The sequence below is a fragment of the Hippocampus bargibanti genome, linkage group LG11 (genome assembly GCF_051943395.1).
Source record: "Hippocampus bargibanti isolate YZ-2025 linkage group LG11, ASM5194339v1, whole genome shotgun sequence".
NCBI lineage: Eukaryota > Metazoa > Chordata > Actinopteri > Syngnathiformes > Syngnathidae > Hippocampus > Hippocampus bargibanti.
In genome coordinates this window covers 5,254,930-5,282,217 of record NC_142744.1, presented here as the reverse complement: position 1 = coordinate 5,282,217, position 27,288 = coordinate 5,254,930, and the positions used below count along the sequence as shown (strand labels likewise).

Genomic DNA, 27,288 nt, shown 5'->3' with positions numbered 1-27,288 from the left:
TGGAGACGTTTTTGAGCTTCAGTTGCTTGCCTGTAAGTATTTATATTCTTTTTCTCTTTTCTGTTGCTTTGTTTTGTGTCGTTGGGTTCTTGTTATGTTAATATTCTCAGTGCAACAATTAGCTGCATGTTTGCCAACTCTGTTTTTTTTTTGCTTTTTGTTTAAAATAGGCATCTTTTTATAATAATAATAATACAGTAAAGTCTCGTTATATTGATATCGGTTATATCGATAGTACTGCTTATTATGATACTATTTCTATAAACGCAAGGAGAAAATGTACATGCCGCAGGATCGGATATATCGATAGTCCGGTTATATCGATATTTTTTAGATACAGTAAAGTCTCGTTATATCGATATTCAAGGGAGTCCGAAAAAATATCGATACAACCGGGACTATCGATATATCCGACCCTGTTTGCATGTAATTTTCTCCGTGCGTGCATAGAAATAGTATCGATATAACCGGGACTATCGTTATATCCGATATCGATATAACGAGACTTTACTGTAATACATTTAATTTCATCAGAGCTGTTAACTCAAACACTGCCATTCACAAATGTATTCGGAATTTGAAAATATTACATTGAGCACCATTCATTATTATTTTTTTCATGCTGAGGTGCCGATAAAGAGCTGGCCGTGGTCTCTGGCAATGTTTTTTTATTTTCCACAAGGGGCAGCATTTCCTTTTTTTCTATGTTTTGTTTGTTCAGGCTTCAGCTGTTGTCAGCCACCCTCATTTCAAGCTCCTATAACTCCAGACCCATATAATTTAGGAATTGACTTTTTAGCGGATGGAAAATGGATGAATGGATAAACGGATGGAAGAAATTAAACAAATTTGTCAAAAAAAAAGGAATCTTGAGCGTGGGTTGGTTGCCTGCTTGAAAACTATCTTTGGTTCAGAAAAAGATTTTGTAAAAATATAAATAAAAAGTTTCATATGAGGTTGGAAAAAAAGGAAATGAAGTCATTTAGCAAAGCCAGTGGAAAACGTTTGTGTGAAGCGTTTCAATGTGCAAATAGCCTGACTTCATTTTTTTTGTTTGACAACCTTTCATTGTTGATGTTTATTGGCAATGTCTCGCTTGAGCCCTTCCGCAATGGGAACAAACAAACGCAATCAGCCTAAATTCCAACCATCCACAAACCTCTTCATTCTTTCCTTCCTAGTACATAAATATACAAGCACACGCTCACCCGCTTACCCGCGCGGGGGCCACCTGTGTAGATGAAAGGTTGGGACTGTAAATTCCTTTCCTCCTCATACACAACAGCAGCACATTTTGTCTGCATCTGATAGCGTCATTGACATTATTGAAAACTAGCAAGCTTTTGATATTGGGACAAGATTTGGTTCCGCCTCAGCTAGTTCCAAAATGTCTGCCTTGATAATAATAATAATAATAATAATAATAATACATTTCATTTATCAGCGCCTTTCAAAACTCTCAAAGTCACTTTACAGTCACAGGATCAGTTTTTCTGTGGGTGAGCAGCGGTAGCCACACGCACCAGCGTTCACTCAACCGAGAATAAATCAAATAGATCAAGTTAGCCAGCTAGCTAATAGATAACCAATTGCTAGCTAGCTAGCGAGCTAGTTAGACAGCTAATAAATAGTAAATAGCAAGATAGCTAGGTAGCCAGCAACGGTGACCCCGTTCAACCGGGAATAACTCAAATAGTTAGCAGTTAGCTAGCTAGCTAATGAATGACTAATAGATAGATTGCTAGTTATACAGCCTTGAGGTGCCGGTCTTCATTTTTCAAACACATCAAGAAATATAGGCCTTTCTTTGTGGGTGTGTTTTTTTTCCTGTTGCTGTCATGTTGTCTTTGATTATGTTTTTTGTTACTTGGGCTTTCTTGTTTTTTACTTTTTCCAGTAGTGATACCTTGGCTTACAAACGTAATTGGTTCCCAGACGGCGTGTGTAAGGCAAAAAGTGTATATCACAAAAATGAATTTCCTATAGGAAACCATTAAAATGAGAATAATCCGTTCCCAAGTCCCCATAAAACATAATTTCCTACTTTCTAATCCTTAAAATTACACAAACTATACCTTATTATATGTATAATAAATGTGCTATGGTATTATAATTAAAGAAATAAACTGAACTGTATAATAAAGTGGTTTTATTTACCTTTGTGATGGTCGTTGATGGCTTGATGGAATGGAGTGGCCGGTTTCATCAGCATTAAACACTTGATGAGGAACGTAGCCTTCTTCTTTCACCATCTTGATGAATGATCCCTAGTAGCTGATTTCTCTAATAATTTAATCTAGTTCCTCATCAATTGTGATCTGTTTAGCTGGGTTGATAGCTTTTTGCATTAAGTGTACAGATGGCTTTTGCGGGTTATTTGTAGAGCCTGATTGATGGGAATTTTAACCTTGCAGTCAATGTTGAAACGAGTCCAAATGTCACTGTTTTCTATCCATTTTGTCACTCTCTCTCTGTCGTCTGCCTGCCTCTTTAATGTTTAAACCACCTCCCTTCACTGCTGCGTTCTTGACCAATCACGTGGCTTTAACCGAAGACTGGGGGCGGGGAATAGAGGACCAAAAACAAGCCAGCTGCCATTTTCTTTTAGGACAACGGGCTCATTTGTGAACGACACATCTCTTATTGTGGCAGCACCGTGTGTATCCCGAAAAATAGTTCGTATGCCAAGGTAAAATTTTCATGAATTTAACATTCGGAAACAAAAAAGTTTGTAAGCCAAGGGGTTTGTAAACCAAGGTATCACTGTATATACTTTTTCCTATGGGAGCATTTCAGACCTGTAAGTGATATCTAATCTTAAAATTTATCCCTGGTTAACACTATAATAATATCTTAACTACCTCATCCCCCCCCCCCCCCCCCCTTACCGCAACCCCCTAACCACCCACCCACGTCAGGTCTGGGGCCTCGGAGTGTTATGGTTTGAATTAAACAAAGCGCTTCAAAACACTGAGGCCCTCTCGTCGTCGTTAGATTCTTCTGTAAACATCCAAGCACAGAATGAATCAATTAAAATGGCATTACGTCGCTTCCTGTTTATTTAAAACATGTTTACTCTGCACCGGCCCTCCCGCCTGTCGACATGATTGCTGGATTCATCCTCCGCCTCCGTCTTGTAGCTAAGGAATATCCAACCGGTGAAAACAGACACACACACACACACATATTCCTAAGATGTCAATTACAAACACGTTTGTTCTGTTGCTTTCAGTATATATTGATTTCACCCCTTCCTCTGATGATTAGACGAACTTGCAAGGGCGCAATCACAAGACCGGAAAAAACTAACAAGGGAATTTTATGACTGAGCGAGAGAAGGTGTCAAATCAAAAAGGGCAGAAAAGTTGAGGCGAGCGTCATGAAGAAAGACTGGAAAAGCCGCAATGTTAAACAGCCGTGGCGGACCGTCAAGGCCTTCTCCGCAGGCCTAAAAATATCTGAATCAAAGAGTGATAATTATATTTGAATAATACAGTGATACCTTGGCTTACAAACTTAATTGGTTCCCAGACAGAGTGTGTAAAGTGAAAAGTGTGCATCCCAAAAATTAATTTCCCATAGGAAACCATTAACATGAGAATAATCCGTTCACAGGTCCCCATAAAACATAATTTTCTACTTTCTAATGTTCTCAGCCTTAAAACTATACAAAATACACCTTATTTTATGTATTTATGTATTTTATGTAATTTTGTCTAGTTCCTCATCAATTGTGTTCTATTTAGCTGTGTTGCTAGCTTTTTGCATCAAGTGTACAGATGGCTTGTGCGGGTTGTTTGTGGAGCCTGATTGATGGGATATTTTAACCCTGCAGTCTACACTCTGCATTTGAACTATCAAAGTTGAAACTCTCACTGTCGTCTGCCTGTCTCTTTAATGTTTAAACCATCTCCCCTCACTGCTGCGTTCTTGACCAATCACGTGGCTTTAACCGACGACTGGGGGTGGGGAATAGAGGACCAAAACAAGCCGGCTGCCATTTTCTTGTTAGGAGAACGGGCATGTTCGCGAACGACACATCACTAATTGTGTCACCTCCGTGTGTATCCCGAAAAATAGTTCATATGCCAAGGTAAAATTTCCATAAATTTAACGTTCGTAAACCAAAAAGTTCGTAAGCCGAGGGGTTCGTAAACCGTGGTATCACTGTACTTTTTTTGGGTGCGCCTTACACATCGGAAAATACGGTAATTATTCGCCATCAAGTCTGCTTTCCTTCCACACACGCACACAAACACTGTTGCATGTTTTCAACACATTCCCAACCACACACTTTTCTTTCCTAATCAGCCCCATTGAATTGAGCCAACAATGGCTGCCCATCCAGGCCACCCACTTAGCGCTGCGCGCACGCACGCTCACCACATCAGCAGATCAAAAGTGCGCTTTTTTGTTCACTTCACCTTCGCAACGTCAGGTCAGCGGTGTTATCTGCAACGACCCCCCCCCTGTCCCCTCAGCACACATGCTTTGTGTTGTGATCTATTGTGCGCTAACAGAAAACAACAACCCATGCTTTATATATTGACATATTGAAGTGAGGAAAAAAGGTACAGAGCCATGCTGGATGATGTTATGAAAGGTAGGAAGTAAGGTGAGATGGCAGGAAAAAGAACAAAAATGGGAAGCAAAGATGCGTGCAAAGACGAAAAGGAAAGGTTCAAAGCGTCTTTTTCACCAGTGGATCAGGGACATCATGGTGAAATGTGCCCGTCCACGCCAAGCTAAATGTTGAAAGCAAACACGAAACTGTAGCATCCATGGACGTAAACAGATTGTCTCACATCTCCTGTCCCACATAAATCCGCTTCAATTCCAAGCTGTGACCGTTCCACATACGCATCGGTATTCAGATTGAATACTACTAATATCCCGACATTCAATGTCATATCGGCGTCCTTCATAATAGGAACATGACACCTTTTAAGATAATAATAATAATAATACTATATCTATTAGCTAGCTAGCTTTCTATCTCTTTGAGTTACTTCCGTGTTGGTTGAATGCTGGCGCGGGTGGCTGCCGCTGCTCACTCACAGAAGAACTTATTCTGTGACTGTAAAGTGACCTTGAGAGTTTTAAAAGGCGCTTAGAAATGACATGGATAATAATAATAATAATAATAATAATGATTATTATCATAATAATAATTAATAATGCATTTCATTTATAAGTCAAATCTTTCAAGGTCACTTTACAGTCACAGGATACGTTTTTCTCTGGGTGAGCAATGGCAGCCACATGCGCCAGCTTTCACTCAACCCGGAATAACGGAAATAGATAGAAAGTTAGCTAGCTAGTGTTAGGTTAGAATATTACAAGCTAATGTTAGCGTTAACAGTTACATTTTATATTTTAACAATTTTGGACGGAATTAAATATTTACCTTATTGCGCAACATTTCAACCTAGCAATTGGTGCGTTCGTTGTGTATCTATTTCCTTCACTTGCTAATAGATAACTAATACCTAGCTAGCTAAATAGATAGCTAGTGAGTTAGATAGCTAGTTGATACCAATAGATAGCTAGCTAAGTAGCCAGCTAGATATAATAATAATAATAATACATTTAATTTACAAGCGCATGTCCTTATCAGCGGTCGCCGGGTCTTCAAGTGTGACTAAAGTTTCAATTGGAACCAAAGTGTAATAACAAGGAGGGGGTCGTTGAAGACCAAAAAAGGAGAAGAGAAGGCAGGGGGAAGGTAATTAGACAAGTCAGAAACATACACAGGCAGAGGGAAATGCGTGTGTGTGTGCGATGCGGTGTGGAGCAAAGCTTAAACACATCCAAGTGGGCTAGTAAAAGCTAATGAAGGCTCTGCGCTAGGCTGGCACACAAGCATTTCATGTGGTGGTGGGGAGGAGGAGGAGAAGGAGGAGAAAGAGGGGGTGGACTGGGAAACTGCAGGCAGCAATGACTGTAATTGACACCATGCGTCAGTGTGTGTTTTCGTTTGTCTCGGCACTTCTTCACATGTGAGGCGCACTGAATAGGACTCGCTCATGCCATATTCGCGTGCGTGTGTGTGACTGCGTGTGAGACTTCTTTTGATGCCAAACCAAAAAAAAAATGCTTTTTGAGGCTTGGCTTCTTTTGTTTTTCACACTCATTTGAACAAAAGGTTTTTAACACTCTGACTGAGAAGTCTGAATTATGAAGATGGAAGCAACACAGGACACTCATTCAACATGCTGAGCCTTTGCGTTAAAGGACAACCGACATCACTTTTTTTTGTTTACTAACTGACGTCAGAAAAACGTTTTATAGCATCTAAATTACCCAAAACATGCAGTATGATATTTCTATTCAAATGCAAAACACCAATAAAAATGACTTAAAGTGTCCAAAATCTGCAAAAAATTGAGCTGCGAATTGGGCATTTTCAGAAAGTCCCGCCCCTATTTCGTGACGGCACGCCAAGACGTCTTGCATTGCTGGAGAATCAAAACAATGGCTTCGGATTCGGAGAAGATGCTTTCTTGTTACACATCCAGTTATGAATATGATTCAAATAGTTCTGAAGAGGAAAGCATACATGTTTGCAATCGATTAAAGAATTTATTCAGTGCCATTTTGAGGCAACGTTGGGGGGAAATGTATCACCTAAAAGAGGCAGAAAATGGCGACCAAGCTCCTGTGAGGAATTAATCAGCCCGTTTCCACAGGCTGGTAAATTCCTTTCATGGAGCATCATGGAATTTCACAAGTTCGATTTGCTTTCGCGGGCCGAATAAAATAATGTGGTGGGCCAGATTTGGCCCCCGGGCCTTGACTTTCACACCTGTGATTTAAGGGAAACCTTGATATAGCGATATTTGATTTTTTATTTATTTTTTTTTTTTTTTTTTTTGCCCCCGCAGTCTCCTATGCTTCCCATCCCTGTGCTGTGGTGAGGAGCAATAAAAACCCAGAATGTAAGTGGAGGTTGAATTTTTGGTGGCCACATGTTGCACCTATCACTTTGCGGGCAAACAGATGTGCTGTGGTCACTAATAAAAAAAAAGTGGAGGGGTGTGTGTGTAAAAATGTTATAGCTATGCCTTTTAAGAATTAACTTAAAAAACACACACTATCACATTTTAATGCTATATTTATCTTGCGGCTCCATTCGGCGCTCACATCAGAATTCATGCAAAATCTTGCCTTCGGCGCAGTTTTTAGCATTTTACTCGATAATAATCCATATGGTATGTTCACCATAATATTTTTACACAGGACAATATAATTTGTTCTAAATATTGAATATTACCTAGGGTGTGTTTTTAACCCATTCATTGCCATTCGCGAATGTATTCAGGTTTTGGTTTTTCGTGTTTGGGTGCCGATAAGGCGCTGGTCAGACCTCTGGCAATGCTTTTTATACATTTATACATTTAATTTTTATGTGCCTTTCAAAACTGTCAAGGTCACTTTACAGTCACAGGATAAGTTTTTCTGTGGGTGAGCAGCGGCAGCCACACGCTCCAGCTTTCACTCACCCCGGAATAACTCAAAAAGATAGAACGCTAGCTAATGGATAGCTAATAGCTAGCTAGATAGCTAATGTTTCCTGATATATATTGTGTAGTATTGTGTACAGCTGCCCCCATTTCAAGCTCAGATAACTCCAGACCCATATAACTTAAGAATTAACTATTTTTTCCAGATGAAAGAAGAGAGTCTACGGTTTCTTGCGCTGCATTTAATGATTATGTAGTCCGAAAACCCAATATTCTGTAGTTATAATAATAATGATGATACAATAATAATGATAATAATTAATAAATAATACCTTATTAATAATAATAAGGTATAATGATGATATATAATAATAATAATAATAATAATACATTACATTTAAAGCGCCTTTCAAAGCTCTCAAGGACACTTTACAGTCACAGACAAGCATATGTACTATAATAAATAAAATACAATCACAAATAGAATGCAATAAATAAAATACAATTATAAATAGAAACAAGAGAGTGAGCTCCAAAATGACAAAAACCCTGGCACTGTAGTGGACACATTTTTGCACACGGTCCGGCAGAGTTAAAAGATAAAACTGTGCCAATATCAGTGCTATTGCTAAGTAGTTCGAGCTGTGAGGAAGTCTCACACAACGTAAACAAAAGACTAACGAGCAATTCTCCCGTCTTCCGTAGTAAAGTTATTTTATTAATGTCATAAAGAAATAGTTTGGATGTTAAATCGTTGCTGCCAGAGGAGAGCACACAGAACTTCCCTGTGGTGCCATGCAGCTGCGTGTGCTACTCTTACCGCACTTTTGCTGCTCAGACCTAATAAATAAACAAAATTAGAGTTGAAGAAACACGGCCATATTTGCCAGCTGGGCAAACTTACAGTAGGTGGCCGCCGCCTTGCCAAGCGAGTTTCGATGGTTGCCGAGCTCAAAAGGTTGAACGGGCTTCTTGTTGAAACTGATGTGTTTGAAGAGTAAGTTTAGTCTGTATGGCAGCTTTTCTCTAATGATGCTCTTGGAAGCAAAATGCAAGCGTTTCAGTGCACGCCGCCAATACTAATGTCCTCTAATGAGAGAAGGTTCCAGGCGTGCAGGCTGTATTTGCTCACTTGGGCTGCTGGGACACACACTGAGTTCAGTCATGAATCAATAAATAAACAAAGAGCCTCCAATGATCTGCCTACGCTTCTGTTCAAATTTTTTTTTTTTTTTCAGCCAGCAGGTTAGTCTGTAGCTTTGCTTCCCCCTGCTGGTTGATCGAAACAAATGTATAGAGATACCTCACTTTACGAACTTAATTGGCTCCCAGAAAGCGTGTGTAAAGCAAAAAAATCGTCCGTCAAACATTTATTTCCCATAAGAAACTATTAAAAATGAGAATAATCCGTTTCCAGGTCCCCATAAAACATAATTTTCTACTAAATGAGCCTTAAAACTACATAAAAAAGACATTATTTTATGTATAATAAATGTACTAATAAATGGAAAAGAAGAAGAAATGTGCTATTGTATTGTAATTAAAGAAATGTACTGTATAATAAAGTTGTTTTATTTACCTTTGTGATGGTCGTTGATGTAGTGGCCTCTTGATGATATCCGAGTAAATTTGCCGTGCTTTCTCAGCAATTATACCCTCACACACACTGTCCCCTGCTAGCTGCTTTTCATTAATCCAAAATAACAGAAATTTTTCAACATCTACTATTGCCTGAGACCATTGCTTAGAAAACACAGAAAAACGCTTAGCCACACATAGCAATGGTCGATTTAGCATACTGGTAGTGGGACGCTAAGTCACACAAACGCACACCTTGTTCATGTTTTTCAATGATCTCTTTCTTCTGCTCGACCGTTATTTTCTTTTGTGTCCTCTTCGCCTCCACACTAGCCTGTAGTGGGGTCTTTTTCGGTCCCAAAAAAGCAAACGTATTCACTCGATAACAAACCACGTCTGCACTGAGTGCACTGAAAAAAAGTGGGTGTGGAAAACTAGCCGGCCAGCCACCGTGGCGCTGTTCGACCGTGTGGTTTGGTGTTCTTCCACCGAAAACTAGTTGGCCAGCCATTGTGGTGCTCCGTGTGTTTCCCGAAAAGTAGTTCGTGTGCCAAGATTAGATTCTCGTGAATTTAATGGTCGTAAGGGGAAAAGTTCGTAAACTAAAGCGTTCATTAACTGAGGTATCACCGTATTTCTCACCTCAAGGCCGAGGACACCGCATGTCGCGACCATTGTGAGGATAAGCGGATCAGAAAATAGGTGGATGGATATGAATTAAACGGAAAATTCCTTTTTATTTTAAATCTATGTCAATGGGCGGCCATTTTGCCACATTCATATTCCACAAAAGCTTCATTATTCAGAATCACATCTGGGACATAGATTAAATTAGATTAGCCTTTATTAGTCTCACATTGGAGATATTTACATTTCACGGCAGCAAAGTCATGAAAGGAAAGTAGAAGTAGAAAAACAAAGTAAAGGCAGCCATTCTCGTGGCGCCATTTTGAAGTCACATTTACACACACACAAAAAAATATGACAACACAAAGACACAGACAGTCATTCAATCCAAGCACTGTCTTCCCCCGCTTTGTCATATGAAGCAGTTCTAGATGAAAGAGGAAAGGATCAAAACGTCATTTTCACCAGTGGATCAGGGACATCATGGTGAAATGTGCCTGTCTGCTACGAGCTAAATGGTGAAAGCAAACACGAAGCTGTAGAAACGAAAAGAATCAAATATCTCTATATCATCCCCCCTCATATCTCCTGTCCCACGTAAATCCGCTTCAATTCCAAGCCGCGACCCTTCCACATATGCATCGGCGCTCTGCACATTTTTGACTTGACTTTGCCTTTTCATAAAATGTATCAACATTTTGTTCCCAATTTATCCTATTTGAATTTCTTTAGAATTACCAAGTGAACAATGCATGTGAACCAAATTGTCCTAAAATGGCCAAACTCAAATTTTCCTGAAGTGACTAAATGTCTTTTTCAGCCCTTGTGTGCAGTCGTCCAGCTTCCTGGGTGGTTTGTCAGTTTGTTGAGCTTACGAAATACACACATGTGTGTTTATTTAGTCTGCAAAGCGGAACAGAGCCCTGGCCTCGGCCAATTTTCTTTACATTGAGTGGAGAAACAAAATATGCTTTTCACAGATGGGGGTGAATAAAGCAGTCAAACAGATTCAGGGCCAACAGATACAAGAGTTTGCACCCCCTCCTGCCTCTCCCCAGCCTTCCATCACGTCAGCCTTAACACTTTTGCTGCTTCTTTTCCAATCATCTTTTGCCCGGTATGATCATTAGCGAGATGACTTCACAAATCTTGTCAGCATGAGTCGTACAGTAGGCGGGATGTCATGAGGTCGTCAGCTCGGAAATTCAAACCTGGAGTCTTGCAAGCTTTTATTCATCTTTGGGGGTTGAAGTGAAAACACATGTTGGATGGTTATACTGACACTAAAGAGTGTGCTTATTTGGAGCTCGGGTGATGTCCCACCTGATCGTCACGGCAACACGTGGGTAACGCGCAGATGCTAATGAGTGACTCTCTGTGTCTTTGTGTTGTCATATTATTTGTTTTTTTTCCCCTCCAAGATGGCGGCGCGTGAACACGCAGCGGCTCCCCTCTCCTGGCAAATTGGCGTTTTCGTGTTTATTATGTTTGTTAAAGTCATTATAAGTGCCTTGCACGCTGGGTCCGAGAGGACAGTAATTTCATCTGTGCTGTATGTCATGCATATTAGCATATTTGACAATAAAGCTGACTTTGACTTTGACAAGTAAGGTGCAGACCGTCGCGTTCAATGAGCTTGATTGGATTTAAGGGTCATTTTGTATGAGAGAGCCTAGTTCAAAATCACTGTTCACACCCACAACTGAAACGCACCCGTATCTTACAGAAAACTGCTCTCAAATTCATGCTTAAATATCTTTGCTCGTCGACAGAAGACTGAAAAGCCATCACAACCGCAACTTCAATGTTCTCTCACACGAAGAACCAAAACACTCTCACACATTACTGAAATGCTCTCGCACCACTAGTATATAATAATGATGATAATAATCATAATCATCATCATAATAATACATTTAATTTATAATCACCTTTCAAAACTCTCAAGATCTCTTTACAGTCACCGGATACATTTTTCATTGGGTGAGCAGCGGCAGCCACACGCGCCAGCGTTCACTCAACCCAGATGTAACTCAAATAGATAGAAAGCTAGCTAGCTAATAGAAAGCTATCTAGCTATCCGACTAGCCATCCAGACAGCTAGCTAGCCAGCTAAATAGCTACTGTACATAGTTATATAGCCAACAGACAACCCGCCATATCTCCATAAGAATCTTGCCGGGCAATTTTGCCCCCTCCTTTCCATCTCCATTCCATGTTAGTGCCACCCATGCGGAACCGCAGCTCAAGGGAAAACAGCATTTCTCAAATGTAGTGTAAGAGGAACTCCCAATTGCTGTCGTCTTAATGAAGGTAATCTCTGCTGAGATCTAAATGATTGCTTCCTTCCAGGAAATCCGCGTATCTGTTAACTTTGGCACATGTGTGCCAGATGCATTCCCGACTCTCCACCCCTCCACCCCCCTCCATCCAATTTTCTGACCTCTCAGACCCATCTGTTGATCCATGTTGTATACACTTTATTCAGTTCAAGGTTACAGGTGAGCTGGAGTCTTGCCCAAATGACTTGATGAAAAATAGTACAGTCAATATTAGCATTCTTAGCTGCTATAAAAGTACATATTGTAAAGATATATGAAAAGAGGTTCAGTTCATCAATCCATTCATCTACAGACGCTCTCCAACTTACAAACGAGATTTGTTCCTGAATGGTTGTTCGTAAGGTGAATTTGTTCGTAAGTTGCGTCAGTGCTATATTTCGTACGGAATGTATGTTTAAGGCTTTTATAAGTATGTTTAAGTTTAATATAAGTGTGTTTAGGGCTTGTATAAGTAACCCGTATTGGTTTGTACTGAAAAATAAACATTTAATAAAATATATGCTCTATAATTATTATTCTAATATTTAATTATTATTATAAATATTATAATTATAATGTTATTTACATGTACAACTGGGGCGAATACTACATATTTCCTACAAGAATACTCGTATACATCGTTGTTCATAACTCGAATGTTTGTAAGTAGGGGAACGCTCGAATTTTCTAATCCACATACCAGCTTGCTTTGGCCAGTAGGATACCCTGAACTGGTAAACCAGACATTTTTTTAGGAATAAAGCTCTCACTTAAAAAAATAAAAATAAAACTCAGGTTTACTACTGTATTGTAATGTTAACTATGTTGGTGGGACAAAGAGAGTAAAGTAGTTTGGGTGCAAATACAGACGCTCCCTTATACCGAACATTTAAGGTATGAACAACGGTACATACGAGCATTTTTGTAGTAACATATGTAGTATTCTCCGCAGTTGTACATGTACATATATTTAACGAGCATATATATTATTAAATGTTTAATTTTTCAGTACAAATCAATACAGGTGATTTATACAAGCCTTAAACATAGATTTTAGACAAAATATAGCACTGAAGCAACTTACGAATGAATTCTCCTTACAAACGACCGTTTGGAACGTATCTCGTTCATAAATTGGCGAGCGTAGTTTCAGAAACATGTAAATTACACGCACGGCCACTAGTGGGGGTGTTAGCGATTGTGAGCTAGTGGATGGGAAGTTTAAAAAGGCGGGAGGGTCACTGGAGGGTAGGGAGTGTCGGTGAATGGGGGTGGTGGGGGGCTCCGGGCAGGGGTGGGAGCGGGGTGGAAATGCCACCCACTAAGGCAGTTGTGGACAGGCAGTGGGGGTTGGGCAACTCACAGGAAACAGTTGTGGCTTCGTCCCAGGCCTCACACCGAGCAGCCGTGGGCCACCCAGTCATCGGCAGGCGAGAGCCACCAAATGGTCCGAGCCCACAGAGATGTGTTTATTTTTCATCCTTTGCTGAAGGGGAGGGAGCGGTAAAGGCCCACCGAGCTGTTTATGAAACCTTTGATTTGCCCGATGTCAGCGTCATTTGCGGGAAATGTGTACAGTACACATACCTGCTTGTGTATAGTAACAAGGGGAGCTGAAAGGGTGCGGGCACAAAAAGAGTGTTTAGGCTGCGGAAGAGGAGGAGGGGGGGCTGCAAGTGAAGAGGGGAAATGGGAAGCCTTGCTCGCTGAAGACAAGGCTTCCCATTTCAAGGTGATGTCATGGGGGAGTGAGCCATAGAATGGAGGTGTTTGTGGGGATGATGTGTGCTGTGACTGTAAAGTGTCCTTGAGTTTTGAAAGGCGCTTATGAATGAAATGTATTATTATATACCCGGGATAGGCACCGGGTCTAGAACTCACAACTTCTGCACTGTGAAGCCGGCGTGCTAACCACTCGACTACCGGGAAGCCCATATATGGAAACGATCAATTATTTATAGTAGTCGAGATTAACTATAATATTTCATAGTTAAGATGAAATTCATCTTAACTTTGATGATTATATCATTATTTTAGCTTAGAAAATGTGAATAGCGAGAGAGAGATCTAACAGTACATTGAGCCAAGGAGTCAGTGGTTACAGTATGTGGTAATGGCTGTGAGCCTTAATATTGAAAGGACCTGGCCGGATAAAATGGGATGTGAAAAGAACGACTGCTTCAGCTCGGTGTTCAATAAACTGTGCTTGCTCGGAACCGACTGAATATTATTTACTCACATCGCGACAAGCAGAAAAAAAATATTATAATGGTCTTAATCGCTTTTATTCTTTTGCTTATTATTATTTCGACGCCATTTATCCTTTTCCGGATCTCGGGTGTCATTATAAAATTACGTTGTAGTTTTCCATCTAACCACAAGAGAGCGGAATTACAGCACACTGCGTGTTTTCTCAACGAGGAAGAAGACGCCTCACAATGACGACCAATCAGAACCGAAACAAGGCGGAAATAAAAGCCGTTCAAATCTTGGCTGGTACTTTGTGAGAGTAAACGGACTTGCCGTACAAACGCCAGTGGTCGACAAAAACAAGGTAAGAACAGTGCCGTGGGTCAGCGGGCTCAGTTACACATCCATTTGCTTCGACAGGAAATGATTATTGCATAGTAACGACAAAGAGATCGAAATTCTGCCGTTCCAGTGTAATCAAAATGGAATCCAGACTGTCCAGACTCTTAGTTGGACTCTCAGTTCAAGTCAGTCGCAACGATGGTGAGTTAATAAAGTTCTTTAAGACGCCATCGTTTGTCGGCTCTACTTGTGTGTGTGTGTGTGTGTGTGTGTGTGTGTGTGTGTGTGTGTGTGTGTGTGTGTGTGTGTGTGTGTGTGTGTGTGTGTGTGTGTGTGTGTGTGTGTGTGTGTGTGTGTTAAGAAGCCGACGTTCGATGGCTTTATTTTTTTTTGTGACCATTGTTTTGCTTACGTGCCTACGTAGGACGCGTCCATCGTGCCACTGTGAAATCTGTCAATGCTGTCAAGTCCACCGTGATGGTGGAGTGGTTTGAAAAAGAATTCCATCGAGCAAAAGAGGTTGGTTAAAATATTCAACTTTCTTATAGTGAATAGTTCAAATCCAATACAGTATTTATGACAGCAGATTACAGAGTTCTATATATGTATATCAGTTTTGCAGACAAGGCACAATGAAAAATATTCTTGAAATATGTTCAGAAAATGTGGAAACAGCAATTGATTGTGATCCAGTTTGGGGTTTCACTGGTCTGTACCATGTCACAAGATGGGTAAAGGCTGGCTAGCTATTAGCTATCTAGCTGGCTGGCTATCTATTAGCTGTCTAGGTTGTTAGCTGTCTGTCTATTAGCTATCTATTAGCTAGCTGGATGGCTGACTATCTGTTAGCTGTCTAGTAGCTAGCTAGCTTTTTTTTTTGTTATTCCGGGTTGAGGGAACGCTGGCGCGCCTGGCTGCCACTGCTCACCTGCAGAAAAAACTTATCCTCTGACTGTAAAGTGACCTTGAGAGTTTTGAAAGGCGCTTATAAATGAAATGTATTTTTATTAACATCTGGATTGTTATTTTCCAAAGTAAAAGAAAATGTCTGTCATTGTCTTATTTTGAAGAACAAAAATAATTATTTTTAGGGCAAATAAAAAAATGCAGTATTTATTGTAATTTCCGGTGTATAAGGCACACCCAAAAGTCATGATTTCCTTCACATAATGACCCGGCGCCTTATGTGCCATCTGTAGGGCCTTATAATGTGGTGTGCGTTATATTTGGAAAACTTGTATATATTTATATATTATATTTGGAAAACTGTTTTCATTCATTGAAAGTCTTATATAAAGAAAAGATTTTAAAATACACCATTCATTGGGGTTGCGCCTTATACTCTGATGCACCTTATACACCAGAAAATATGGTAGTTGTCGATTAATTAGTGCATCTCCTGTAACAATCCTATTTTCTCAAAGGACTACAAATTGCAGATCGTATTTGCAATTGTGACAAATAAAAGTAATCAAATTGAGGTACTTGAATAACCTTTGCCCTGATTTTTCTAAACCACCTTGCTGTTCTTTCATCCAGCTGGATTTGGAAGAGTTTTGCACACTGAATCCAGAGTTGCAACACCACGTCCAGTCCGTCCTTAACAAGTCCGTGCGCCAATCCGATTGTCCACCTGCTGAGAAGGTGTGTTTTGACTTGAATCATTAATGTTTACACACAACCTCATAGAATAGAGGAAAATCAATGTTCACTTTTTTTGTAATCTGTTGTTTCCGTAGAGATATGAGGGTCGACTGCGGTCATCCAGGATTCCTGGCCCGTCCACCTGTACGTAAATAGAAGCCGCTTGTTTGGTTTTTGTAAAATTGTTTGTTGTAAGTCTTGTCACCTAATGTCGTGCTTCTCTCCAAAAGTCCCCACACCATCCATGGACAGGACTGAAGGCAATGCATAAGTGCCCCCTCCATTATTTCAAATCACTCTTGTCACGCCTTTCTCGGTGGTATGGCGGTGTTGTCAAATTGGGATAGGGGACAACATCACTGATCACGCATGTTGCACTGATGAAAAGAATCACAATAACGCTGATTATCAAGCTACAGTATCGTTGTCACACCACTAAGGTGTTATTGCATTGAAAATTGAAGGGTCATCTTTTTTTACCAAACCACACAATTTGAGAGTTTGTGTAAGCTCTCAGTCGTACAGGAGTAGTCCATCGATGAAAAGGTTTATTCGGCCGTCATATGTACTTCTGTGAAGATGTCGGACGTTTCGCTTCTCATCCAAGAGGCTTCGTCAGCGAACTAAACTTGCTGGTGGAGCACTATTCCCTGAGGCTACACTGATTAACCCTATTGTCCTGACTGATTACAGTAAAGTCTCGTTATATCGATATCGGATATATCGATAGTCCCGGTTATATCGATACTATTTCTATGCACGCACGGAGAAAATTACATGCAAACAGGGTCGGATATATCGATAGTCCCGGTTATATCGATATTTTTTCGGACTCCCTTGAATATCGATATAACGAGACTTTACTGTACTTCCATTGTCCAACGAGGTTAAAATCTTAGATGGTTTGAAAGGGGAGTAAAAAGAAGCTATTTTTATAAAACTCTTCACTAAATCGCCATGGTGGGGTGAGGTTTAATTTGGATCGTTCTTACAACAGACTTCTTAGACCACATAGGCTTAGTTATGCTGATGAGGTGATACCAGAGCAAAGGAGTCAATCAAGCCAGTCGTAGACCCCCATAATCAGGCAGGACAATAAAAGTAATCAGTCAGGACAATCGAGGTAATCAGTGTAGCTTCAGGGAATAGTCCTTTGCTTCCCCCAACCAGAGAGCAGGGACCTATCATAGTAGAGGTCTGGCACCGCCACCTGTGGACAGTAGGGATATATATAAACTACCAGCAAACTTTGGTTTGCTGACGAAGCCTCTTGGATGAGAAGAGAAACGTCCGACACCTTCAAAGAACTACAGATGACAGCTGAAGAAAACTTCATCAATTTAAAAGTTGTTAGCGTCTCTGATGAAACTGGAAGTAGACTGAGCTTCACCTGCACCACCCCCCCCCCCCAAAAAAATGTTGTTTTTCGATATTATGACTGATTGTTTTTTTTAATATGACAATTATCTCTCAATTTCGTTTGTAGATCGGTCTCAGGTCAGACAGACGAACCAGTTCCAGGCTCCAATTTCCATCCCTCAGTCATCATCCGAGGGAGCTCTCGGGGCCATTTCCAGTGAATCTCCAACTTCGGCTGCTATTGAAAACTCTGGTTAGTACAAAAAAAAAAAAAAGGCAAACCTTGAAATGATCACTCAAACAAGCCGATTGACTTTTTTTTTTTTAATAACCTCTATGTAGAGAATCCCAATCAGCTGCGACAAAAGAAGGATTGGAAACCGAAGTCATCGGTGCCTTTTGTCAATGAGGTCATAAAGGAAAATGTTGAAATGATGAAGAACGCACCTTTGAAATCTTCAGGTCAGTTATTTGTTGATCAGAATGCACGAATACGTAATCATGTGTGCCATAGTTAGTTGGGACAATTTACAATCTTATATTACGTTTCTCGTAAATAGTAGTCTCGTTATATGATTGTGCGAAAAAATATCAAGGACTCATAATGAAACATAGAAATAGTATGGGATAAAAATCGATAATCCATATGAACTTTACTGTAATGCCAAGGCTCCGAGGCTCGTGCCGAGTAATCCAACGAAACAATGTATTTTCTCGATCATTTTATGTTACTTCCGGTTTGAGTGAACGCTGCCGCGTGTGGCTGCCGCTGCTCACCCTCAGAAAAAAATATCCTGTGACTGTAAAGTGTCCTTGAGAGTTTTGAAAGGCGCTTATAAATGAAATGTATCATTATTATTATTATCTTTATTAGGTATATTTTGTGTATTATTTTTTTTCAAGCTCTTCTTTTGCCTGAGACCGTTGCTATATATTCGCTAGCTATTAGCTATCTATTTAAGTTACTTCGGGATTGAGGGAACGTGGCGTGCGTGGCTGCCGCTGCTCACCCACAGAAATAAACTTATCCTGTGACTGTAAAGGGACCTTGAGAGTTTTAAAAGGCGCTTACAAATGAAATGTATTATTATTATAACCACCTTTCAAAACTCTCAGGGACACTTTACAGTCACGGGATAAGGATGTATTGTATTCTTTACAGGTGGCCCGATTTACAAATGATTCAGTAAGCGAACAATTTATTTTGAAGGGGATTAGGGGCACAAACGGAATAAATATGCAAGCCTCAGTGGCCTTGTAAATTCTCCACTCAACTCAGTAAAGTGGGTAATTTCACCCCATGTTTGTGTAGAACACACGTGTCAAAGACAAGGCCCGGGGCCAAATCCGGCCCACCACATTATTTTCTTCGGCCCGCGAGAGCCAATCAGACATGCGAAATTCCATGATGGTTGCTAAAATCCTCACCAAAATTTCACATTTTTGGATGTAAACCACAATAACAGTCATTATTCTTGACTTCAGATTTGAAAACTAGTTATTCCTTCATTTCAAAGTTACATACAGAGCATATGTAATATGTGGAGGGCATGAAACATACTAATGGCTTCCCCAAATTCATAACGGCCCTCGAGAGGAAACCATAACTACAATATGGCCCAGGGCAAAAAATGACCGACACCCCTGATGTAGAAGCACTTATTCAATTTTTTATACGTACCGTCAAAAAGCTTCATGACATGCAAGTGGCGCTTTTTTTGTCCTTCAGACCGGAGAAAATCTGTGGCGACCCAGGAACTCAACAAAAGCAACAAAAGACTGTCTAACGTTGTCAAGGCCTCTGAAATGCAGACCAAGAAGGGCAAAGTTAGTCTCTTGTACTCTTAAAAACTTTTCATTTAGTTTTGTTTTTTTACAATTGTGCGGTCACTTTTCAAGTTCAAAGAATCATCCAAACCCAACCAGCGGTTCTATGAAATGATCCAGGATTTCCGAGAGACCATGATAACCGTCCCGTTATCAGTCACCAGCGCGGTATGATTATAGTTGAACGCCATCAAAACTAACAACTTTAATGATATTATTACCCTTTTTTTTAAAATTGCTTCTACATTTTTTTGTTTTAAGATTGAGCCTCACAGGATTTGCGTTTGCGTCCGCAAACGTCCGATGAACCAAAAAGGTGTGTCGAAAGTGCCGCTTGCCGTGCCTTTGCAAAGCCTGAAATAACATTTATCTCCTCTGTCAATAGAGTTGAATAGAAAAGAGATCGATGTTGTCTCAGTCCCTGGGAACGGTGCTCTGCTGGTTCACGAGCCAAAACAAAAAGTGGACCTGACCAAGTACTTGGACAACCAGATCTTCCAGTTTGACTATTCTTTCGATGAGACATCCACCAATGACTTGGTCTACAGGTAAGCAGGGATGCACCTGGGCCGCACCATTTACGCATTTCGACAGCCACTGGCGCAACTTTGGAACTCCACTTGCGGCAGCATCGGCGCAAGTCTGTTACGATTAGCGAATATTGCTATCTAATCTGCGCCACATATGATCATACTTTTGTTAAAATAGCTCAAGAAACACATTTAAAGGACAACCGACACCTCCGTACAAGTTGCGTCCATAATTTGTAAAATCACTTCAAATGACTTCTACTGAGCATATTTTACAAAGATTTCACGGCATATACAGTAAAGTCTCGTTATATCGATATCGTTCATATTGATAATAGTGCTTATTACGACACTATTTTCATTTCCCGTGCACATTTCTAGTCTTTTTATGTATAATTAGTTCCGTTTAGTACGATTCGTGGTTTTTATGATAATCCGGTTACTACGGTGCTCTTTTTCATCTCCCGCTGGCCATTTTGCCATGTTTATATCGATACAAAAGATACTGAAGGTGAATCGATATTTGCTTAGGGGTTTCTATACAGTACCACCATTATCGAAATCTGTATCAGTCGCCCCGTTGGTCGACGTGGTCACGTGACTTGGTTACGTGACCAGCTCCTGTGTAGCAGACACCATTTTCATTTTCAGACGCCAGCTCGTGTGTAGTAGGACGCTGATAAATTCCTTATATGGAGCTTGGATGCCCTCTTCTGGCAGCTTTTGGGTGCAACACTGTTCTCAGACCAAACATGTACAGTCATTCTAGTCAGGCAATCTCTCGAACCCCGTTGTCGGGTCCTCCCAAGCCCAGTCACGTCACCAGCTTCTGTGTTGTGACCTGTCTTGCCAAGCACAATTAAAAAAAAGCGTAGCAGAGCTAAAATACAGTACTGTTGCTTGACACCAATTTCAACCACGGGGAAACGTAAGAATTGTGATATCCGAACAACGTATAAGGCAATCGTGGCTGTGGAGGACAATCCAACAAGAAAATCCTTCATCGCGAAAGAGTTTGACGTGTGACGTGCAGCAGAATACTTCATCAACGTAAGTAATGTAAACGTTGCAGTTTTGGTTTTTCATCCATGTTATTTAATTGTGTAGCATTCAGATATCTTTATCGCTTGCAACAATCACTGTTTTTTTCTTGGTTTCGTGTGAATAGAACGTGAGAATTTTGCATTGGTTGCATTTTTGAAAGGAAATGGTCATTAAAAAAGTGTAAAGACGCTTTTATTTATGCACAAGTTTATTTTTCACTTCAGTACTGTACAAAAAGCATGTTAGATACGCAATCCATGAACCCAATGATAAAATGACATGCCATATCGAAGATATCCCGTTTACGTGTTGCCCCCCCCCCCTTTAATGCAGTTCGGCACAGTACGATTATATCGACATTTTTTTCTTACTCCCGAGAATATCGATGTAACGAGACTTTACTGTAGCTATATTTTACGTTTTAAGACTCGCGCAGACACAAGGGCGCCAATTGGCCCCCTTTTTAAATTTCCCACATGCATCCCTGGGTAAGGTCAGACATACTCAGGACGGTGTAGATTTAAACACAAACGGTGCGGCAACACAGCCAGATAATATTCTCACACATTCTGAGCTCGCAGCGTTTGCTCTTTGTGCCGTCCAGGTTCACCGCTAAGCCTTTAGTGCAGTCCATCTTTCAAGGCGGCATGGCCACGTGTTTCGCCTACGGCCAGACGGGGAGCGGGAAAACCCACGTGAGTGTCTTGTTGAACAATGTTATAGGTTAGTAGTTAAATGTGTATTTAAAAATGAATAACAGCCGAACAGACTCTGCTCATCCAACATAAAAATCACAAAGTTGTCATCTTGCTTTTTATTTCTCTAGCTATTCAGCTGTCTACCTATCTGGCTATTTAGCTGGTTATCTATTAGCTATATAGCTATCTATCTAGCTTTATATTAGCTAGCTAGCTAACTTTCTATCTAGTTGGGTTCGGTGAACGCTGACACGTGAGGCTGCCGCTGCTCACCCACAGAAAAACTTTTCCAGTGACTGTAAAATGACCTTGAAAGTTTTGAAAGGAGCTTATAAATTAAATGTATTATTATTATTATAAAGGGTGATGCTCTAGTTTGATTGGTTTTCTGCTTGCGTAGACCATGGGCGGGGATTTCTCTGGGAAGCAGCAAAATTGCTCCAAGGGAATATACGCCTTAGCAGGTAGGAGTCCAGAGGTCAATCCATGCTAAGTTTATTATTTCATATCTGTTGTTGAATTTCTCGCTGTTTCTTTTTAGCCCAGGATGTTTTTGCCAACCTCAGTCACAGGAATTACGCCAATTTGAACTTGTCTCCTTACGTGACCTTCTTTGAGATCTACAATGGAAAAGTAAGACGTTGTGTGTCCTTTCCCCCCTTTTATTTCTGTTCAAATGTTTTTTTTATTTTATTTGCAATTTAGAAATATAACGCTCCAATGAATATCATGTTTTATTTCAATCCGTTTTGTGTACTAAAGTAATCTAGTTAAATTGGGTCCATTCATTTTATAATTATGCCCCCTTTTCACACACAAGGGGCCCTACTAACCCCCTTTTTAATTTCCCAGATGCATCCCTGAATCAATTGATCAAATTGAACACTGTTTTTCATCATCTATTCTTCATTTAGAGGCTTAAAATTGTCCAAATCATTAGCATTAAAATGTGAAAATATTCTTACTTTTTTAAATTTGTCTGGTGTATGAATAATAATAATATAAAAATAATATTTAAAAATAATTAAAGAATAAAAAATAAAAACAATAAAAAAATAATTAAAATAATAATAAAAAATATTTAAAATAATGATAAAAAATTATGATAAAAATTATAATAAAAAAAATCAGAATTAAAATGTGAATATATTCTTACTTTTTTAATTTGTCTGGTGTGTGAATAACAATAATAATAAAAAATACATAATACATACATGTACATACATAATACAATACATACATAAAAGATAATAAAGAAATAATTAAAAAATTAAAAAAACAATTAAAAAAAAATCTAATAATTAAAATGATAAGAAAAAGATTTAAAAAATAATAATAATGAATTTTATTTCGTATATATCTGCAGGTGTACGATCTGCTGAACAAAAAGACCATGCTGCGGGTGCTGCAGGATGAGCATCAGCAGGTGCAGGTCGTGGATCTGAAGGAGGTTTACGTGTCCTCGGTGGCCGAGGTCATTGAGATGATCAAGCTGGGCAGTGCGAGCAGGTATGGATTTATATAAATTATTAACTCATTCACTGTCGAAAAAAGATAATGAGTCCACTCCTATGCCAGGGTTTTTGGCATTGTCTCTTGAATTCCAGAACCCACAGAATATTGAGTTTTATAGGACTACATAAAAAGCCAAGATATCACTGTACATACATGACTTATATAGCGCTTTAACAACATAGACAAAAGACAAGTGGTGCCCCCTTGTGGAAAGTCTGACCAGCGCTTTATCGGCACCTCCACTGTAAAAAAACAAAACCCAAATAAATTCGGGAATGGCAGCGAATGAGTTGATTAATTTAGTTTTTTTCTGTTATGAAATGTAAATGTCTCCTCTGTGAGACAAAGGCTCGATCTAATCGAATTAAAGTTCACATGACGGCAACAAAAAACAGTCTATTAAATTCTGTTTTATGCAGAACAGATTAATACAAGTGTCACATGCAACTAACTTGCCATATCTATTTAGGCTGACATATTTTACTGCTGTCGGAGATAATGTACTTTCCTTCATCTAATGACTGAGAACCGGTTTTTGGTTCCTCTTCCTAGGGATAACTGTAATAATAAATAATAATAATGCATGTTGTGCACAAGGCATTAAAATGACAATTTCCAAATAAATGTCCTCCTTTCAATCGATTGTGACGCCCACCCCCGTATGACTAATAGTCAATGAGTCTACCTTCCCGTCTCCTCTACAGAACTTTTGGTCAGACCTCTGCCAACGCCAACTCATCGCGCTCCCATGCCATCCTCCAGATCATCCTGAGGCGCAACGACCGCGCCAACACGCTGCACGGCAAATTCTCCCTGGTCGACTTGGCGGGCAACGAGCGCGGCATTGACGTAAACAGCAACGACCGCGCCACCTTGGTGGAGACGTCCGAGATCAACCGTAGCCTCCTGGCCCTCAAGGTGAAAATCAAACTCGGAAGGTGTCGGGGTTATTGATGACATGTCGTTTCAATGTTTTGGTGCGATTCTATTCTGATCGTAGGAGTGTATCCGGTCATTGGGCATGAACAGCGATCACATCCCTTTCAGGATGAGCACTTTAACCAAAGTCCTCCGAGATTCCTTCATCGGAGCGAATTCCAAAACCTGCATGGTAAGTCAACATTCTGGACGCCCTCCCCCAAAACCGTGACCGCAAAGTGTCGGGTAAGATCAAACTCTGGATTTAGTCACCTGTTTTTGCCCGCATACATTCATTTCTGCAGAGCTCTTGTTTTTTTTTTTTACAGGCTCTGGTGTGCTGGTCATTGCTTTATTGTCCTTTTATGAGATGAAAGTGTCCTTGAGAATTTTGAAAGGCGCTTAGAAATAACATATTATTATTATTATTATTATTATTATTATTAGTAGTAGGAGTCGTAGTAGCATTATTAGTATTAGTAGAAAAGCCGAAAGGAAAATCAGTAGTAGTAGTAGTAGTAGTATTTATTATGATTATTATTATTATTATTATTATTATTATTTGAAAGGCGCTTAGAAATAAAATGTATTAGTAGAAAAGCCGAAATTAAAATTAGTAGTAGTATTTATTATGAAGAGTGTTGTTGTTATTATTATTATTATTATTATTATTATTATTATTAGTCCTTTTATTAGATTAAAGTGTCCTTGAGAATTTTGAAATGCGCTTAGAAATAAAATGTATTATTATTAGTATTAGTAGAAAAGCCGAAAGGAACATTATTAGTAGTAGTATTTATTATGAGTAGTATTATTATTATTATTAGTCATTTTATTAGATTAGTGTCCTTGAGAATTTTGAAAGGCGCTTAGAAATAAAATGTATTATTAGTATTAGTAGAAAAGCCCAAAGGAAAATTAGTAGTAGTAGTATTTATTATTATTAGTCCTTTTATTAGATTAAAGTGTCCTAGAGAATTTTGAAAGGCGCTTAGAAATAAAATGTATTATTATTATTATTAGTAGTAGTAGTATTATTAGTATTAGTAGAAAAGCTGAAAGGAAAATTAGTAGTATTATTAGAATTTAGCATTAGCATGATTAGTCCTTTTATTAGATTAAGGGTCCTTGAATATTTTGAAAGGTGCTTAGAAATAAAATGTTGTTATTCGTAGTAGTACAGTATTAGTATAAAAGCTGAAAGGAAAAGTAGTATTATTAGTATTTATAGTCCTTTTATTAGATTAAAGTGTCCTTGAGAATTTTGAAAGGCGCTTAGAAATAAATGTTATTGTTATTAGTATTAGTAGAAAAGCTGAAAGGAAAAGTAGTATTAGTAATATTAGTATTATTAGTCCTTTTATTAGATTAAAGTGTCCTTGAGAATTTTGAAAGGCATAAAAATAAAGTGTATTATTAGTATTAGTAGAAAAGACGAAAGGAAAAGTATTATTATTAGTGGTATGAGTAGTATTAGTATTAAATGACAAGTGTGCCTATCTCCCCACCAGATCGCAATGGTGTCACCAGGAATGGCTTCCTGTGAATGTACAATGAATACACTCCGTTATGCCGACAGGTACACTTTCAACTTGGTCTCAAATGACCCCCCCCCCCCCCCCCCCCCCCAAAAAAAAAAAAAAAAAAAAAAAAAAAGATGTGTCCTTGAATGATTTGAATATCGCATGCTTCAATTGGCTCAACCAAACAAGATATATTGTTGAACAGAGTGAAGGAGCTGAATACCAAGTTCAAAACCAGCGCAGAAGCCGAAACGCAGGAACCAGTGAACTCTTCTTCATGTGAGGTCTGCACACTCATTTGACTGTAATGTGTCCATGAGAGTTTTGAAAGGCGCTTATGAATGAAATGTATTATTATTATTATCATCTTTCTGCTTTGAAGTTAGCATAACAAAAGATTTTCACAGCTCACACATGTCGGGAGTAAATATATTAATTTGTGTGAAAGGACAACACTGTCGTCAGCACAGTATATGATGCCTTAAGCCATGTGGTCGAATTGGAGGAGAATCTCTACGTGGAGCTTAAGGTAGCATTTCTTCAATTTATCAAAATATTTTAATGATCAGCATGAAAATGACTTTGGATGTTTGCTTTAAGTCCATGAATGAAAGAATTAAAGAACTGTTAGAGTCCATGGAGGAACCATCATTTGACATTGTGGCAGCTCTCCCCAACATCATCAAGTTCTCCCAATTCCCCAAGTTCAGAGGTTTGTGCAAATCACATGAAATTCACATTCTCAAGTCTAGAACATGAGTTTTTTTTTAAATTAAACTAACGCATTTGTTGCTGCCATCTTCCCAACAGAAATCTTGTTGGCGTTGAGTACTGCTTTAGTGGAGGAGAGGGCCCAACTTGGCCATTGATTGACACATTCCTTCATTTGTGAATGACATTTAATGTTCTTTTACTTGTCTGTATTAAATAAAATGTGTGTCTTAATAAACAGAATATTCGTTTCAACTTGTTGACTGCAGAACTTTGTGCCTGTTGGTAGATGTTGAAAGAGGGTTCAACTCGAGAATTTTACAGTAAATGGCTAAATGTTTTGGTGCTGTTTGTAGGTACGCTACAGTGACCTATATTCCACCGCGATTGTTTCTGTCCAGTGAACCGAGCGCACTCTACTCGCAGTAATCATTTTTCGTGGGATTTTCCAAGCTATGCAGCATGTGATGACATATTACACGCTTCCCTCCATGCTGGTTCTTGAAATTTCAGAATATGACGAAGAGAAACGGGGTGGGGGGTGATTGATTGAAGTTTACGCTCTTTGCTAACTCTACACTTTATAAAGGTGAGTAAGTTGTACTTTTATAACTTATAGAAGTGGTAGAATATATATTTTTCTCCATAACTACCAAGTTTCGAGCAAAAAGAAGCATTAGCATATATATTTCTAGAGCAAAAAGATTTTAGTTCGCTGACGAAGCCTCTTGGATAAGAAGCGAAACGTCCAACACCTTCAAAGAAGTACAGAGGACGGCTGAAGAAACCTTTTCATCGATGGACCACTCCTGTACGTCTGAGACCGTACACAGACGTAAACAACGAAAGCATTTTTGTTTTATTTACTTCCAATTGACACCTTTGAGTACGAAAATCTCCCGATTTATGATTTCTGAAACTTAACGTGTGCACCGAATCAGGTCATAACGGACATTTCATAGAACACCGAACGCATCATTCATTTAACTTTCTCGTTC

At 39.4% G+C, this 27,288-nt stretch overlaps 1 protein-coding gene across 3 annotated transcripts; it reads left to right on the top strand.

Moving 5' to 3' along the window:
• The first annotated feature begins 13 nt into the window (after nt 1–13).
• Nucleotides 14–26,533, top strand: kif2c (kinesin family member 2C). Of its 3 annotated transcripts, none has more exons than XM_089008244.1 (22): nt 14–32; nt 14,600–14,722; nt 14,946–15,040; nt 16,061–16,165; nt 16,261–16,309; nt 17,652–17,777; nt 17,867–17,986; nt 19,254–19,351; nt 19,424–19,519; nt 19,613–19,667; nt 19,737–19,899; nt 21,530–21,620; nt 22,024–22,087; nt 22,165–22,256; nt 22,990–23,132; nt 23,843–24,056; nt 24,139–24,249; nt 25,568–25,635; nt 25,785–25,863; nt 26,028–26,108; nt 26,180–26,291; nt 26,390–26,533. In XM_089008244.1, exons 2-22 carry the CDS (start codon nt 14,662–14,664, stop codon nt 26,446–26,448), a joined length of 2,082 nt encoding a protein of 693 aa, XP_088864370.1. In that variant the 5' UTR covers nt 14–32; nt 14,600–14,661; the 3' UTR covers nt 26,449–26,533. The 3 variants fall into 3 exon arrangements, with proteins under 3 accessions (XP_088864370.1, XP_088864368.1, XP_088864369.1); XM_089008242.1 differs by lacking the exon at nt 14–32 and adding an exon at nt 14,411–14,543 and having other exon boundaries at nt 14,652–14,722; XM_089008243.1 differs by lacking the exon at nt 14–32 and adding an exon at nt 14,411–14,543.
• Nucleotides 26,534–27,288: the final 755 nt, after the last annotated feature.